Source organism: Gallinula chloropus (assembly GCF_964237585.1).
Source record: "Gallinula chloropus genome assembly, chromosome: 3".
NCBI lineage: Eukaryota > Metazoa > Chordata > Aves > Gruiformes > Rallidae > Gallinula > Gallinula chloropus.
The window spans coordinates 55221611-55237020 of NC_140087.1; the positions used below are offsets into that span (position 1 = coordinate 55221611).

The 15410-nt window shown below is 47.3% G+C and overlaps 1 protein-coding gene across 1 annotated transcript in view; it reads left to right on the forward strand.

Annotated features, from left to right (window-relative positions):
* Positions 1 to 935: 935 nt before the first annotated feature.
* Positions 936 to 15410, forward strand: part of PLB1 (phospholipase B1) — a gene marked incomplete at both ends in the record, with an annotated part of 94886 nt that continues 80411 nt past the window's right edge. Inside the window, one exon of the mRNA XM_084261093.1 lies at positions 936 to 1022. Coding sequence (XP_084117219.1) covers positions 936 to 1022 — 87 coding nt within the window. The remainder of the gene's footprint in view (positions 1023 to 15410) is intronic.

Here is a 15410-nt window from a genome sequence, read left to right on the forward strand (position 1 = left end):
GTAGGCTGATGCTGACTTAGAGGGCTGCAACCTCCTGCTCCTCCCTGGCTACTACAGGTCATGGAGTTGATGGGAGATGTTAGCTGCCTTTTGTAGCCTCCAATTGAACATAGTGTTTATGAGCCGCAAGGACTATGATTAAATCTCTACTCTGAGCAGTATTCTGAGGCCATACTGGTATCTAATTACCTTCACTTCTGGCAGCAGAGGAAATGAAGATCTGCCTGTGACACTGTCTGCAGTGAAAGGGAGGGGATAGGAAAGGAGAGTGACGCCTTCAAAACATCAGCTTCAGGTGCTTCCCTTGACTTTGTGCATGCTTTTCTGTTGGCAGCTGCAGCTGGGATGGATGTTCTTCCTCTCCCTGCTCTTAGCGCCCTGGTGAAGGGGGAGGGGGGAAGGAGGGGGTGGAATTTGCTGGATCTGCAGTCAACCTCTGCCAAGATTTCCCCAGGCAGCTGCAAGGAGCAAGGTTGTACTGTGGTGGCACAGAGCAGAAGAAGCTGAATAGTGATGGTCTTGGCAACCTGAGGTCCTTCCTCCAAGCTGCATCTTGACTGCAGGAAGTCTCTGATTGCATGGACCTAGCAGTCCTAGAGGGCTGGATGAAGGACCCTCTCAGAGAATTGCTCTTGAGAGTATGGTTGGCTGCCTTGGTAGGGTAGCTCCATCTTCTACAGTGATGATTGGTCCTTATTTTGCTTTTCTTTTCGCACTTGGCTTCAACTCTTAATTTCTCTGTGCAGCTGCTGACATTAGTCCATTCCCCAGGACCAGAAGCTGGTCTGCAGGCATGTTTCTGGAGGTGGGGAGGGTGGAAAACTGTTTCCACCACGGGGTTGTAGGAAAGGTTGGATCCTGTGACAAGGTGCCACAGGGAAGAAAGCCATTACTAATGCCTATGGTAGAGTGGCCCCGCCTGCCCAGCAGGATCAATGGCGCCATCTCGGCCCCATTATGTTGACTCTGAATCAGTGAGGAACGCCAAGGAGCTGGGAGGAGAGGGCTCCTCCCTGTGTGGGGTACTGCTGCCTGCTTGGGACAGTCAGGTCCTCCTTTCCTGCCTCCTGACTTTGGAAGAGGTGGTGAAGCACTCAGTGGCACCTCTGCCCACAGGCTTGCCCAGACCCTAGAGGAGGGCAGGCAGAGGCCCTGTCAGGGCATGTACCAGGCTCGCCAGCCCCAGGAGCGCAGGGTGAGCAAGGGTGCTGCACACCCTCCCCACTGAGGCCAACCAGGTCGTTCAGCTGGCAGGTAGAAGCAGGGGTGGTTCTTGGAGCCATTTCCAGGGAGCAGGCTGGTGCTGGGGAAAGCAGTGAGGCTGCGGCTGCCTTCTTGCCCCCCGTTCACACAAGGTTGGGGCCCCAGCATTTAGAAATGGGTCCCATTGAGAACTCGCCCCCCTGTCCACATGCTGCTCACAAAGAGAGCTGGCTTTTCAGACTATACCATTTAAGGAGTTCCTCAGCTAAGTGAACCTCAGCTGACCTCAGGGTATACTGAGTTTCCAGCTCAGCAGAGCAGTGTTTCAGTTGAAAGCACGCCACCTAAAATTTCCCTCTGTGCATCTAGGGGAAGGGAAGGGGGGGTGGTCTGTAGGAGGGTGGGCAGCGAACAACACACAGAAGCCAAGGTGACATCAGGTTAGTGTCTCTCATTTGTAGCTGGGTCCCTTCCTAGGAAGGATGTTGCAGAACAACAGGACCAGCTAGAATGCGAAGCAGCTTCAGCAGCTTTTGGCAGGCGCTGGGGCAAAGGGGGATGGGAGGGCGTCAGGCCCATAGCACCGCTGGGTACTGCAAGTCGGGACGCAGGAGCGTCGCCCCAGTGATGCTGTGTTTACAAAGGTGAAAAACATTAATAACACGCACTGCGCTCCTCCTGTTGTTTCAACAAGATCAAGGTGTGTACAGGAGAGCGTGTGTGTATATACATGTGCGCGCACACACGCACTCGCTGCATCTGGAATGGGATACTGCTTGACACAGGATTCTTCCAACTGGGCTGCAGTCAACAGTGCAAATCCAGTGTATGGCCCGTCTTCCCACAGCAGCAAGGGAGCTGCAGCAGGCTCAACCTTTTCCTCCTTCTTGTGAAAGACCTGGGGTGTCCTCAGCTGTGCGGGGAGCTTGGCTTCCCAGCTGCCTTGGGTCCCAACAGCCCATGGTCTTGCTGCTGCACCAGCCGAGTCAGGGAGGGGGTTGGGGGGAAACAACTCCCAGCGAGGCGCCTTCCTCGCTGCCAGTTCACCCCTCTGTGCTCTGCCCACTCAGCGTGCTGCACAAGACAGGGGTTCAGTGTAAAGAGAAAAAAAAACTAAAAGAAGAAAAAAAAAATAGTATGTGAGATCATATAATTAAAGATGGTATCAGGATGTCTAATTAGGATGACTGAGAGAACTTGGCTGGGAGACGCAGCCAAGAGCTGAGTTAGTGTGTTTGCCAGTCCAAAGCTCCTTAACAGTAATTAATCCTTAAATGTCCAATTGTTCAGAGTTCAAGGAAACACCTCCTACTACTGTACTTTGTGTTCCTGTTAAGCAAGGAGACACAGCAGGGCGTGTGCCCTTATTCTGTAAGAGCGACACGCCTAGGGGTGTTGTTAGGAACTAGACCGAAGGTTGAGTATAATTATTAACTACCTAAGAGTTCCCAGCATTGCACAATTACCCAGGCCTCCTTGCAGCTGTGCGCTCGCCTGGTTTTATTTTATTATTATTTTTAAAAAATTTTTTGGAGGGGGGGAATAGAAATGCTGAGCTGTAGTGGTGCATATGTACGAGTTACACTGGAATGTCATCCCTTACCAGTGTTGGCTGTGGCACGGAGCTGCCATACCTTAGCAAAGGAGGGGAGCGTATGCATGTACATATGTATGCGCTGTATGATAGTCCGTGCTCCTCACTGAAATTCAACAGGCTTATTTGCATCGGTTGCAAATTTGACCCAGAGATTTTCCCTTTGTTTTAATGTTGTCAACAACTCTTCCATTAACATAAAAGCCTTAGCTATTTACTCTCATGGGGTTTTTCATTCTGTTTGCATTTTTGAGGTGAGTTGTGTTGGGTTTTGTTCTTTGTTGTTATTAACGGGTGGGGAGGGGGGAAGCTGAATGAAAGAAACGTAGGTTTGACACGGTGGTAAGTGAATCGATCTGCTCTGTTTCTACAGGTCTTCTGCTGTCATCAGACCCTCATCCGGCCAGGCAGAGGGACAGCAGGAAAGGGTGTTCAGGTGTGGGCAGCTTGCGCTGCCTGCTACAGACAGGTGGGTTTGAGGAGCAGAGTCACCACTGTTTGGTGCCTTCAGGAAAGCCCAGCTCAGCAGCGGCATCACATTATCACTCACAGACAGGAGGGAGTTATGTGTCATTTCCTCAGATGCAACATCATCTTTTAAGTTGCATTTCTGCGTTTTTATCCTCTCCTGTCTTTTTTTAATTGACCCTTTCTGGCGGGTGTGGCAAGGGCCCGGCTGGGAGCTGGCTGGCCAAAGTCACTTCTGCAGGGGATCATTAACTCGGGCGTCAGCCAAGGCCGTTTAGTGTTTATAAAACTCAGACAGCAGCACTGAAATGCTATAATTGGAAAGCAGACTGTGACAATGTCCACTGAGAAGGACCGGCTCCCTGGCACCAAGGCGGGATGGGCAGCAGGGCTGGGCAGGCAGAGCCGCCACGTCCTGCCAGCCCAGACGGGCCTGGCTGGGGCTGCACGGTGCAAACGCCCAACCGGGAGGGTCCCTGCCCTGCCGGGTCCCTGCCCTGCTGAGCCTACACGTTACAGACATGAAAACAAAGGCTGGGGAGGCAAACAGAAGAGGAAAGGGACTTGCCCAGAGCCACCTGACAGCCAGGAGCTGGCTCAGGCATGTGGGCTGGTTTGCCTGGCGCAGGACACGTTTTGCCTTGGCAGGTCTACGGCCCCTGTGCCAGCCTGAAGATGGCTTCAATGCCAAGACAGGAACAGCTCCTACAGGTGTTCAGCAGGGGCATGAAGACCCTGACTTGCCAGGCTGCCATCTGAGGAGGGCAGAGGGACTGGCCTGGCTTCCCTGCTGCTGCTTGGGGATTTGGAAACAACCATTAACCAGACCCCCAAGGTCCATGCAGGCTTTGGGGTCACAGCTAGTGGGAAGCAGGGTGGCTGGAGCTCTTGTCAGTTTATACAGCACCTCTGCAATCTGGCCTCCACTTTTAGTCCCTTTTTGGGCACCGCAGTACCGAACACCATTGATGCTCATCCCCACTGGTGATTGAAGAGTCACTGGGAGCTGCATCAGGCAGCTGTTGGACTTGCTCTCCAAGCAGATCTGTGTCTTCCGTAATATCAGGCAAGTGGGGGAGATACCAAGTACAGGACTGGGATCACCACAACCCTGCTCCATGTTCTACAACTGACTCACTGTTTCTCCATGAGCACATCACTTCACCTTTTTGTGACTCAGAATTTTCATCTATCAATTAGGGATTTACAAGGTTTAATTAAGGTCTGTGAAGCACTTTGAGATCCTTGCTGGAAAGATGCTGCACAGGCATAAAGTGGTGTACACAATGAAGAAAACAAGAGAAATTAAACTCTCCAGACGAGAGGAGAGGGCAGGTTTCCCACTGGTTGGTCTTCCAATTACATGCTCCTTGTTTTGATGGCAACCTCACTTTAACCTGTGGACAAACGAACTTGTTCACCCCTTCTTGCAGCAGACAGGCAATGACGTGCAGCAACATCTTACTCATTAGTTAGACTTCAGTCATCTTTCCAGAAGTATGAGCAAACGGGGAAGGGGGCAGGGAGTGAGGGCAGGCAAGGAGTACGAATTCCAGAGAAAAGGGAAGTATCAGAAAGCAAGCTATGATGTGCAAGGGCCTTTATCACTCCTGCTGAGATCTAGCTCTGCTCAGTAACAGACAGGAATAGATCTCATCTGTCCCTAGAGGTACGTGCCCTGGAGCAGGGAAGAGCCGATGACTTACAGCAGAGAGGAAGCAAGAGAGTCTTCTTATGCAAGGCATTTATTTCAGGGTTGGAGAGATGGTAGACTCAACTTGAAGGAGTCTGAGGAAAGCATTTAAATCTAGTTGTTTCATCTATGTGTATTTTTTAAGGTTAAGGCTTTGTTCACAGAAGTCATTGAACACACTTCATTTTAAGCTCATACCTAAATTTAAGCATGTGCTTAAGGCCTTTGCTGAATGGCAGTGTGCCCAGGTTTGATTAGGTGCTTGGTGGAGCCTAAGTGTAAGGGAAGGGAATCCAACAGGTCAACCTGGGAGAGGAATGGGCTTAAAGGAAGCTCCATCTCCAATCTTTATTTTCTCCTTTGCTTGCTGTACAAACAACCCTGTGGAAGCTGGCTCCCGTAGGTGTGGTCTGTGTATACACTCCTGGGTGTGCCACTTTGTTGTGTTAAAAGGACCATTTCTCACCTGAAAGCAAGGTTCCAGGTTGTCACTAACAGTCACATCAAAACCCCTCCCATCCCCCATCTGCATGCTTTCCCTCTTACATAAGAAAAACAGAGATCCCTGTTGAGATGAAACCCTGGGTTTGGGGTCTGTTCCACACTGATCTGGGACCCCTCTGCCTATCTTTCTTCTGAGCTGCCAGGGAAAACAGATGCATGATAATTACTGCTGGCTAGAACAGTCCCCTGCATTTGGGGCGGCCATCCCCACTTTTCCTTCTCTCTTGGAAAAGGCTTCTCCAGTCAAGCCAGCTTTCCTCAGGGCTTCTTAAGCTTACTGTTGGGCGTGTTAGTCTGCTCTAAACTTTATCTTTATGAAAGTGCTGGTGCTCCAATTTTGGCACAACCTGTAGCATCAGCAAGCATGCTTTTGGGTCAAAGCAGAATAATGACCTTCTGTGACATACTTATGACACTCCACTAACATAACCCAAAAGAAATGTTTGTTTTTATTGCAACAGCAGCATACCATTGACTCATTATATGATCCACTCTAATTCCTCCAGATCCTTTTGTGTAGTAGTGCTGCTTAACCAATTATTCCAAGTCATTCATTTGTGCACTTAATTTCTCCTTCCCAAACATAGTCCTTTGCTGTGTTTTTATTGAATTTTATCCAGTTGATTCTGAGCAGCTTTTGCAATTTATTGAGATCACTTGAAATAATAACGTGCAGATTAATTGTTCAGAAAATCCTATGCACAGGCCCATGCCTGCACCCATAGCTGGTTCCAGAGCCCAGCCTTTCCATCTTAAAAACAAAGGCCTCTAGCACTCGATGGCATTCTTGCAATATTCAGCTGAAATGTCAGGATGGAGCCTGGCAAAGCTGTGAATTTTGGAAGGCTTTTTCAATGGAAATATGGAATGAGAGCATCTGTTCAGCTGGCAGTGGCTTTTGGTCTCCAATCATCTAGCGTTGGTTTGAATCACTGATATTTTCTGTATTGTTACTGGTCTTTAAAGCAAGCAGTCCCTGGAAATACCAAGCTTGAAATTGGCTTCCGAATGTAAAGGAGGGTACAGATCTACTGCTGTCTATCTGTCTGTCTGTAGAAGCTGACCGCCACAGGTACCGGTGAGAACCCCCTGGCCTGGCCTTCCCCTCCAAAGGGCTGGAGCTGCAGCTCTGCTGCCGTTACATTTTTCAGCCCGTTCTCAGCCGAAGGGAACGCGTTGTGTTCGGGAGGGAAAATGTAGGAATTTGGTGTCCTCTGGTGGTAACTAGGAGAGCTACAGTTGGCAAAAGCAAGCGTGACCCTCCTCCGAACGTGCGGTTCAGGCCAACTGGCCGTGGCTGGGGCACATGCTTCAGGCGGAGCCGTGATACTCCTTCCCGCCCAGCACGGTAAATACCTCCAGTCCAGGCTGGCTTCCATCGTTTCTGTATGCTCACCCCTCCTATTTATTTAATGCCTGGGTAGCCGCTCCCCTTTCTGGGGTGCTGAGGTGTGTGCGCGTTTGGGTTTAAGATTGACTTGGGTGCATTTGCTGGGTTTGCCCTGCAATTTCTTTGCCTTGCAAAAGGAGATTTAGCTTCTGTAAGCACCTCTGCACAGGTAGCAAAGGCGTTCGCTTCTTGCCCTTCCACAGTCCCTAAGTAAAACAAGTATGCCTGCATCCAAAGGCCTTTTAACCCACTTTCTCTAAGCACTGAATAATCTATTACTCCCAGGCTTGCCCCAGTGTGGTTCCACTCACCGGGTGAAAAAACTAGTGAGCAAGAAGACAGAGCACCTGGACAGCCCGTGTTTGGTTCTTTTAGCCACAGAACAGGTGAGAGCGGCTCAGAGCATTGCATAGCTGGTGAAGGCCTCAGTGGGAGGACGTGTTTGCCGCAACTTGTGGTGTGTGAAGTATGTAAAGGGAGCATGTTGAGCCATAGGCTCCTGGCTCCCAGGTGCCTCTGATGGAAATGGATGAAAACTGGTCAGCCTTGAGGACCTTGAAGTTCAAAGCCTGTAAATGGTTCAATTGTATCCAGAAGAGTCAAACAGTTTCATCCCTTCTGAGGAAAAGCAGCCTTACTCCCTTCTCCCTGTCTCATCCACTATTCTACTACTTGGTAGCACAAGTATTAATGATGCAAAAGGAATATAGCACAGCCAGGACTGGCTCATTGAGGTCAAAGGGCTTTGTTTTCTGACCTGTAGAGGCAAGCTGAGAAACAAACTTGTGTGGGGGAGTCGGGTAAACAGGATTTTTGGGGTGTAGATAGATGGACTAGCAAGTCTGGGACACTGTGGCTCCTAGACAGGCTGATCCCATGGAGTCTGTGTGTTGTACCTTCCTGTGGCAAGAGCTTCAGAGAGCACATGAGAGTCAGGAGCTTTCCACAGGTTGCTGCAATCACAGCACCGTCTGAAAACAGAGCCCCTTTGTGGTGTGAGTACGAACAGCAGAAAGCTGGCACCGCTCTGGGAATTTTTCAACTTAATGGAAAAGATTGGGAGAAAGGGAATACTGGCATTTCCATTTTACAGAGAACCACAGCGCTTTGAGACCTTGGCTTCAATTTACAGCGGCTTTTTGTTTAGATGCCAAATTTCCATGCAGAATTTTAAGAACTGGGTCCTTTGGATGTGAGCATCAATGAACTTGCCCAGGGACTCACAGGAAGAGAGCATGCATTTTCTGATCCCTACTCTAAAATGCCATCCCTGTCTATCAGAGGCAGGCAGACTGCTTCCCTCTGCTATCCGCCTTCCTGCCAGCACCCTGTTTCAAGGCTGTGGTAGCACTGACAGACTCTCCCAAGGCTGTGGCTGTAAACAGGGCTTTTCAGAAAAGGGCATTATCTCCTAATCTGATAGCTGAGGGGCCAGCTGAAGATGAGGTTATTGGAAGTGTCCAGTCCACAACTTCTTGCTGCTTACGGACTCAAACAAATTCTCGTGCTACAGCAAAACAGTAAAATTTTTAGCAGAGGATCTCTAAATCTTGACTCCTGTTGTTCCCTAGGTGTTCAAAGCCTTCAGCTGGCCTACAGAAGGGCAATGACTAGCAGGTTCCCACAGCCTTGGGGGCTCCTGCACCTGTGGGGCAAAGGGGATTTCAGTGTATTGCAGGACCTGCAGCTTGCCTGTATCAAAGGTCCAGGGCTGCTAGAAAAGGTGATGAGCAATGCCAGCTTTCACTGTGAGGGTCCAACAGTTTTTTATGACAAAGTGATGGGGCATGAAGGACCTGTGCCAGCTGTACAAGCTGCAAAGGCAGACGGGGGTACCACCAGACTCCCAGCAGTACCAGGCACAGCCTGCGGAGATGGACTTTGTGCTTTACTTTGGTGCTTCTACCCTTGCCAGGTGATCGGTCAGTCTGGGTGGGAGGCTGTGCCCTCCTGCAGGCACAAGAAAAGATAATTTTAGTTTCATTCACTTATTAAAGTTGGATCTGAGATTTCATTGTAACATTTGTGCCTTCAGCTACTGCTGGGTGTTTGCAGGAGCTTGCTGCCTTAGGGCTCATCCAAAACATGGGTACAGCTTCAGTGGTGCCCTTGCTTATTTACTTATTTATTGCCACAGCTCAGGTGTCTGTAGCAGGTTTGCCAATCCAAGTGAAGAGGCCAGTTCTCCAGTCATGTGCTGAGCTTAGAAAAATACACTTAAGTAAGTATATTTGAGACTTTGTCTTTGCATTTGTTTTTACAGGTATTTCTTTTTGCAAGTCATTTTAGAAACAAATGACATCCTCCTCATCTGCAACTCCAGAAATCTGGTTTGGTTTTTTGGTTGGCTTGGGTTTTTTGTTTGGTTGGTGGGTTGGCTTGTTTTGTGGTTTGTTTTTTTGTTGTTTGTGTTTTGTTTTGTTTTGTTTTGTTTTAAGGAAGGCACCAAATATTACAAGGCCTTTTGCCAACTTTCTGTAACCCAGCCATATGCAGGGCGGAACTTCCCAACTCCTGCCTGAAACAGCTGTGTTAACTTTTTGGTTTCTTCTTTTCCTTCGAGTATTTGCATTCTCTCCAGAAGGTGGTAGCAGCCTCCTTTAAGCTGTGCTGCTCTCCTCCCTGCTGCTGCACCATCGCTGCCCGGTGATTCATGTCTCTGGCTGCCCTTGGCCTAGCTTCATCTCCTTACTCTCTGCTACATGCCTGAAGTCTCCGGTGGAGGAAGACCTGCAATTTAGGTCCAGAGTGTGTACTAAATTTACGATCTGTGCCAAGTGAGGCAACAGGGTGTACAGCATCGTGATAACACTTGAAAATTCTCACTGTTATGTATGATTTACTCCTAATGGTTTCACAGCACTTTTGTGTCTTACCCATTACAGATGGGTGTCTCATAGAGGGATCTATTCAGGGATATGCTTCCTAAATAGAAAATTCAAGATTTAAGGCCTTGTCTGGGCAGTAGGATTAACTGAAGCACTGGCAAGTCACAGGCAGGCTGTTTCTTCAGATGAAATGGAGAAACAGTCTGCTCTTTATTTCCACAAGAAGTCCTCTGCTCTGCCAGCGTGATATGATAATTTTGTGGGTGCAATTACATTACCCTTTGATATATGGCCTCTGTTCATTAGGAGCTGAACGAGGTACTTCCCTAACTTACTCAGTAAAAGGTTGTGCTTATGGTGACTGATATCTTGGGTTTAATTATGAGTGGTTGAGTGCTGTGGGGTTTCCTTGTATCTGTTTTGGTGGTGGTGGTTTATTTGGGTTTTGTTTGCTTTTTATTATTGTTTATTTATTTTAACATGCTGCCATTGATTCATTATTTGTATTTTAAAGCACTGGTCCTATAGGTGAAGACCTAGATAGGTGTCCTGGTTCCAGCTAGGCCAGAGTTACTTCTCACCAGGAGCCAGCACTGGTGGGCCGAGGGTTTTTCCACACCACATGACAGTCATGACTCTATAAAAGGGGACTGGGATAGGCTGAGTGCTGCTGGGTTGTAGGTGCTTTGTGTTATCACCCTCTGTGTATTCTGTCACAAGTCCTGTTGTTGTTTCCCCTCTCACTGTGCTGCATCAGTAACTGTCCTTAGCCCAGCCCATGGGGGGGTTTTGTCCCGCTCCCACGGAGGTGCTCAGCTGCCGCCTGGGGCTGAGCCACAACAACAGGTTGTCAAGGTCTGGTTTTCAGTATATTCTGTATAAAAGGAAACTGGGAAAGAGCTCTTCTTAAGTTAATGTCTAAGGAAAAACTTAATGTGGGCAAGGTAGAAAGCTTGGCTTTCCTGGCCGTAGCTTCCATGCCACATATGAGAGGTGAAGCTCTAGGTACATTAAAAGCCACCTAAAAATGTAGCAATGGGCCAAGAAGTTTGGCTGGCATGTTTTAGTGTGTAAGTTTGAGTATTGCTTGTTTTAAAGCTGTAACTGGGAGCTCACTTTTATTTTTTTGGTGTTTTGCACTGTTGGGCCTTGACATGTGAAACAGGTCCTTTCCTTGAGAACATCCCAAGGCACAAAACTTCTGTTCTTCACCACCAACTCCTACAAAAAACTCTTCTGTTCCACTTGTGTTGTGAGCTTTCCCTATCCAGGGCAAGTGACAAGAAGACTCACACATTTCAGGCAGGTCCAGTTAGTTCCTTGTCCCACCTGAGCAACCTGCATTTCAGGGGAGACACCGGATAGTTCCTGTTGATCATTGGGTGATGAGCTACATAGTTGCACTTCTCGGGGGTAATCCTAAATATCATTAGCTGAGGGTTGGCTGATGGTCTGGAGCTCTCTGTATCTTCTGTAGGATGCAGCTTTGCCTTTGCAGTGATGCAAAATCTTTAATTGGTCTCTGACACCTTCTACATCTAAGAGAAAATTCTCACTTCTCCCTTTTGCAAAATTGTTTGATCTTTGCTGCCGCCTGCTATTTGCTGTTCAATCTAGGAGCTATTTTGATACTTGGGTGGGGATAAGGAGTGTTTACAGAACGCTTATAAGCCTTGCAGTTAGTGCTGTTTCCCTTCTGGAGCATGTCTCAGGCTACACTCTTACTCTTGGAGCTGTGGTTTATGGCAAGTGTATGAACCGATGCCATTGTCCCTTCCAGGTTTTGCTTGGTGTACAGTGAGGTGAAGCAGGGGAAAAAAATCCTTATTCTGGGGTTTTAAACGCTTCCAGCTCATTAAGGATTCTGCTGTCAGACTTGATAATGACAGCTTTCTGCTGAATAGTGAAGCAGCCACAACTGCTTTTGTAATTTTTTTGTAATGACAAAACCCACCAAAATAACTCCCATCCACACTGAGACTCTGTGATGCCACCTTGACTGATAGGTGGTAACTGCTCTGACTGGCCTCACCTGCGAGCTGCCTCACCCTGCCCACATCCCTAGCAGCTCTGCTTCAGCCCAGCCCTGGGAGCAGCTGGCTGATGAGGTGCAATCAGTAAGCTTCTGCTTTTTCATTACATTAATGGTTAAAAAAGACTAGATGTCAAACTGTGTTTTAGGCTGTTGGACCCCCTCAAGTGGAATAAGCTCAACCTCCTGAGACTTGAAGGTGCTGCTGTGTCTGAGATAAGCAGCTGATTGTACTGTGGTATGTTTGTGCTGGGATAGGGTTGGAGACTGGGGTGGGGGGAAGGAATGTTTTCTCCTATCTCTGCAGATTCCTCCTTGCAAGTCACTCTGAACAGTAGATGTTTGTGTTCAGAGTTAATATTGCATTCAGCTTTGGAAAAGTGAAGATACAGAAGATACATTCCTCCAACATGTATCTTCAAGGAATGCCAAATTTTGATCATGGAACAGAAGGACAAAATAAACAGCTCTTTAAAGGATGGGTTAGACTGCCTGAGATGGGTGTGTCAGTGGCTTATTTAAGCATTTAAAGCTATTTGCTTAAACAATCTCCCATCATTCATGTAGGAGCTCTATCTGGGTGTTGGTGGGCTTGGAAGAGACCAGAGGGTACTCTGGTGTTCTGTGCGAGGACGCAGGCTGCTCTTCAGAGGTTTAATCTTGACACTGTCGTTGAGGCACAGCTGAGTGTCTGTCACTGGTGAGTGCAGCAGAACAGCAGAGTGTCTGTCACTGGTGAGTGCAGCAGAACAGTCTAACTGGTGTTTCTGCATGCTCTGAATCTGCAAGAGTGACGGGGCTGCTGTGCTGGTGTCATAGCAAGTCTTTTGGTAACCTGGGCAGAATGAGGACAGTTACTGATTTTTCTTCCTCTGCTAGTGCTCTGTCTTAGCTAATGCTGATGAGCCATACCCCAGTGAAGGAAAGCTTGCTAGCAGGAGAATTGTCCACGTTCCCAGGGCTGAAGCTGGAGAGGTGGTCTTTAATGTGCTGGCTTCCAGGGCCAGTGATGCTTAAGGGCTTGCATTCCTGCTCAGGAAGATAGCTCAGGGTGACACAGGAGAGGAGAGGCATCCCTTACACTGTCTTACTTTAGGACAGGGTTTCGCAGGGCATGGCAGAGCTGTGCTGCTGTATACCACAGCTCAGAGCTGCTCTGGTGGAGGCTTACTCTCCTCACTTGGCTCATGACCCTCCCACACTGCTCTGTGCTGTCTCTGATGTTGTTCACACTCCTCTGGCAGCCAGTTAAACTTAGGTTTTTGGAGTTTGAGCAAGTCAGATCAGCTCTGGGAAGGACCTGTGATTCTGGAGCTAGTGGAAGAGACAAAGGCACAATAGGAGGCTGTTTGAAGGCAAGGAAGGAGCAGAAGCAGTGAGGGAAACAAGGAAGAACACAGTCTTCATGTTTGGGTGGATGGGGGCTATTATATAGGGCTTGGTTGCCCTTGTTGCTCAGGAACAGAGGCTTCTTCCCTGCCTGGTAGAGATAGGATAACGCCAAATTAATGTGTGATGTATTGCCTGGAAGAGCCTTGACCCTGCTGGAAGCTGACTCGTCCAATCTTGGTCCTCGTATTTACTGAGGGTCACCCTGAAAAGTGGGCAGCTGCCTCTGAACAAGTGAGAGAAGCTGTGCTGCTTCTGCACTCCTTTGACCCTTGGAAGAGATAATTTATAAACTGGGGTTGCACGTGTCTTTGAAATAAGATACTATTCTCGCTTTCCTTTCCAAAGGTAAAGATGCTAATAAATTTTATGGCTGCTGAGTTATCAACTTCTTAAAATATAAGAGAGGAAAAAGGAGAGAGTTTCTTTCTTCACAGCCTTAACGCCTAGCTGACAGCCCTCCAGGATTACAAATTGAGGCACTTATCATGAAGCTATTGTTAGGTCTGTTGTTCCTTTGGTTACTCTCCTCAGAAGGTAAGTTTTGAAAGGCCCTTTGAAAATTCTAGTTACACAGTATTTAGAAACCTATATTTTTAGTTGTTGCAAGGTGGGTGTATAGCAGGAGTCTTAGAAGCAGGGTGAAGAAAATCTGTGAGCAAAACTGATCTTGCATGTAATTTTGGGTATGTTTGATCATTTTTGACAAAGATAAATGCATTGGTTTCTGCTGTTCTTGGGAGAGACTGCATCTTAGGCAGGCAATGAGGCTTTTTGATGAAGAAAACATCATCAAATAATTAGACTAACGTTGAGATCTGTCCCAAAATGGTGCAGAAATTCAAGCAAAGGACGCAGTTTTTTTTCCGAACTCATATTTATGATCATCTTTTCACTGATAGAAGATTGTGTAAATGGGTTAGGCAGCTCCTGGCAGTCAGGGCATCATCACTGAGATTTCTGCAAATTCCAGGGTAGGTGGGAGCCTTTTCGTTCCCTGTACTGGGTCTGTGAAGTCCACATTTGGTGCCATATGCCAGTTTTGTAGGTGCTCTAGGCTAAGAATGCTCTGTTATCTATTGGCCTTACAGGCAGAGTGCTGAAGCCCAGACACAGTAAGAAAGTAATGATAAATAATAACAGTAATCTACCTTACCAGTAGGCTGTGAGGGTAAGTGTTGTCAGAGGATTATAATGTGCTCTGATAAATAACTAGCTCTTAAGAGGTTTTGATTCCTAAAATAAGTAGAAGAAATTATCGCATTCGAGCCCTTTAATTTAGGGGGAAAGATGTGTGGTGATTGCAGTTCCTGTGAAAACTTGATTTGGGAAAAAATATCGATTGATAGCAGCCTGTAAGACTTACTAGTTGAAGCAAGTTAACTATAAGGGCAAAGATGGAAGGCGTAGAATCTTCCTCCTAAATTTTGGGAAAATTTTCAGAAAAATACTTTTTTGTGTGTGTGTGGTGACATTGAGAAAATTAAAAATACAAGCTAGAATTAGTAAATGGTAGGGTAAGGGAGTAACTATAATATTGGAGCATCAGGGCTTAAATCATCTATGGAAAGCATAAATCCAAAGCAAGCTAAGAAAACTAAAGAATATGTGCTCTAGTAGGTTAAAAAAGAGTTAGTCAGCCAAGCCAAAAAACTAATCTGACAGGAAACAAAGAATCATTGTTGAAAGAATAAATACTACTAAATCCTTTTTTCAAATATATCTGAAATGGGGAGTCTGTAGGGCTGACTGATGTATCAAAGGAAGGTGAAGCCCAACAGAAAAATGAAACTAACTTCGATTTTCTTTTATTGCTCTCTGCACTAGAGCTTAAATAAGACCTTGCACATTGAGCCTTTCAGTGCAGGGACGAAGGCGAGGGGGAACGGTCAAAACCTTGAACAATTAAATACCAAACAGTAAAAGAATTGCCAGGATTCACCCAAGGGAGAGAGCCAAGCAGAAATGGCAACATGTCCATTGTGTCGACTGCAGTGCGAACTATTTCTCGAATCAGTGTTGCTGTTGGGAATGGAAGGTGGGAATTGTGAAACTTTTTTATAATGGGCAGCCTTTTAGGAGGATCTGGGGAACTGCAGTGGTAGTAGTGCAAAGGCAGTAATGTTGTCTTCTGTGCTAGGCAAGTTGGTGACAGCAGCATAAAGAACAGAGTGAACTGACTTGGCGTAAATATAACAGGGGAGTTTCCCTGTGGAACTGATGAAGAAAATCCATGACAATGGGCAAGTGCCTGTGGATTGATTTTTCAGCTGGGTTGCATTTGGGTTTCCACAAATATTTTCAAGAGC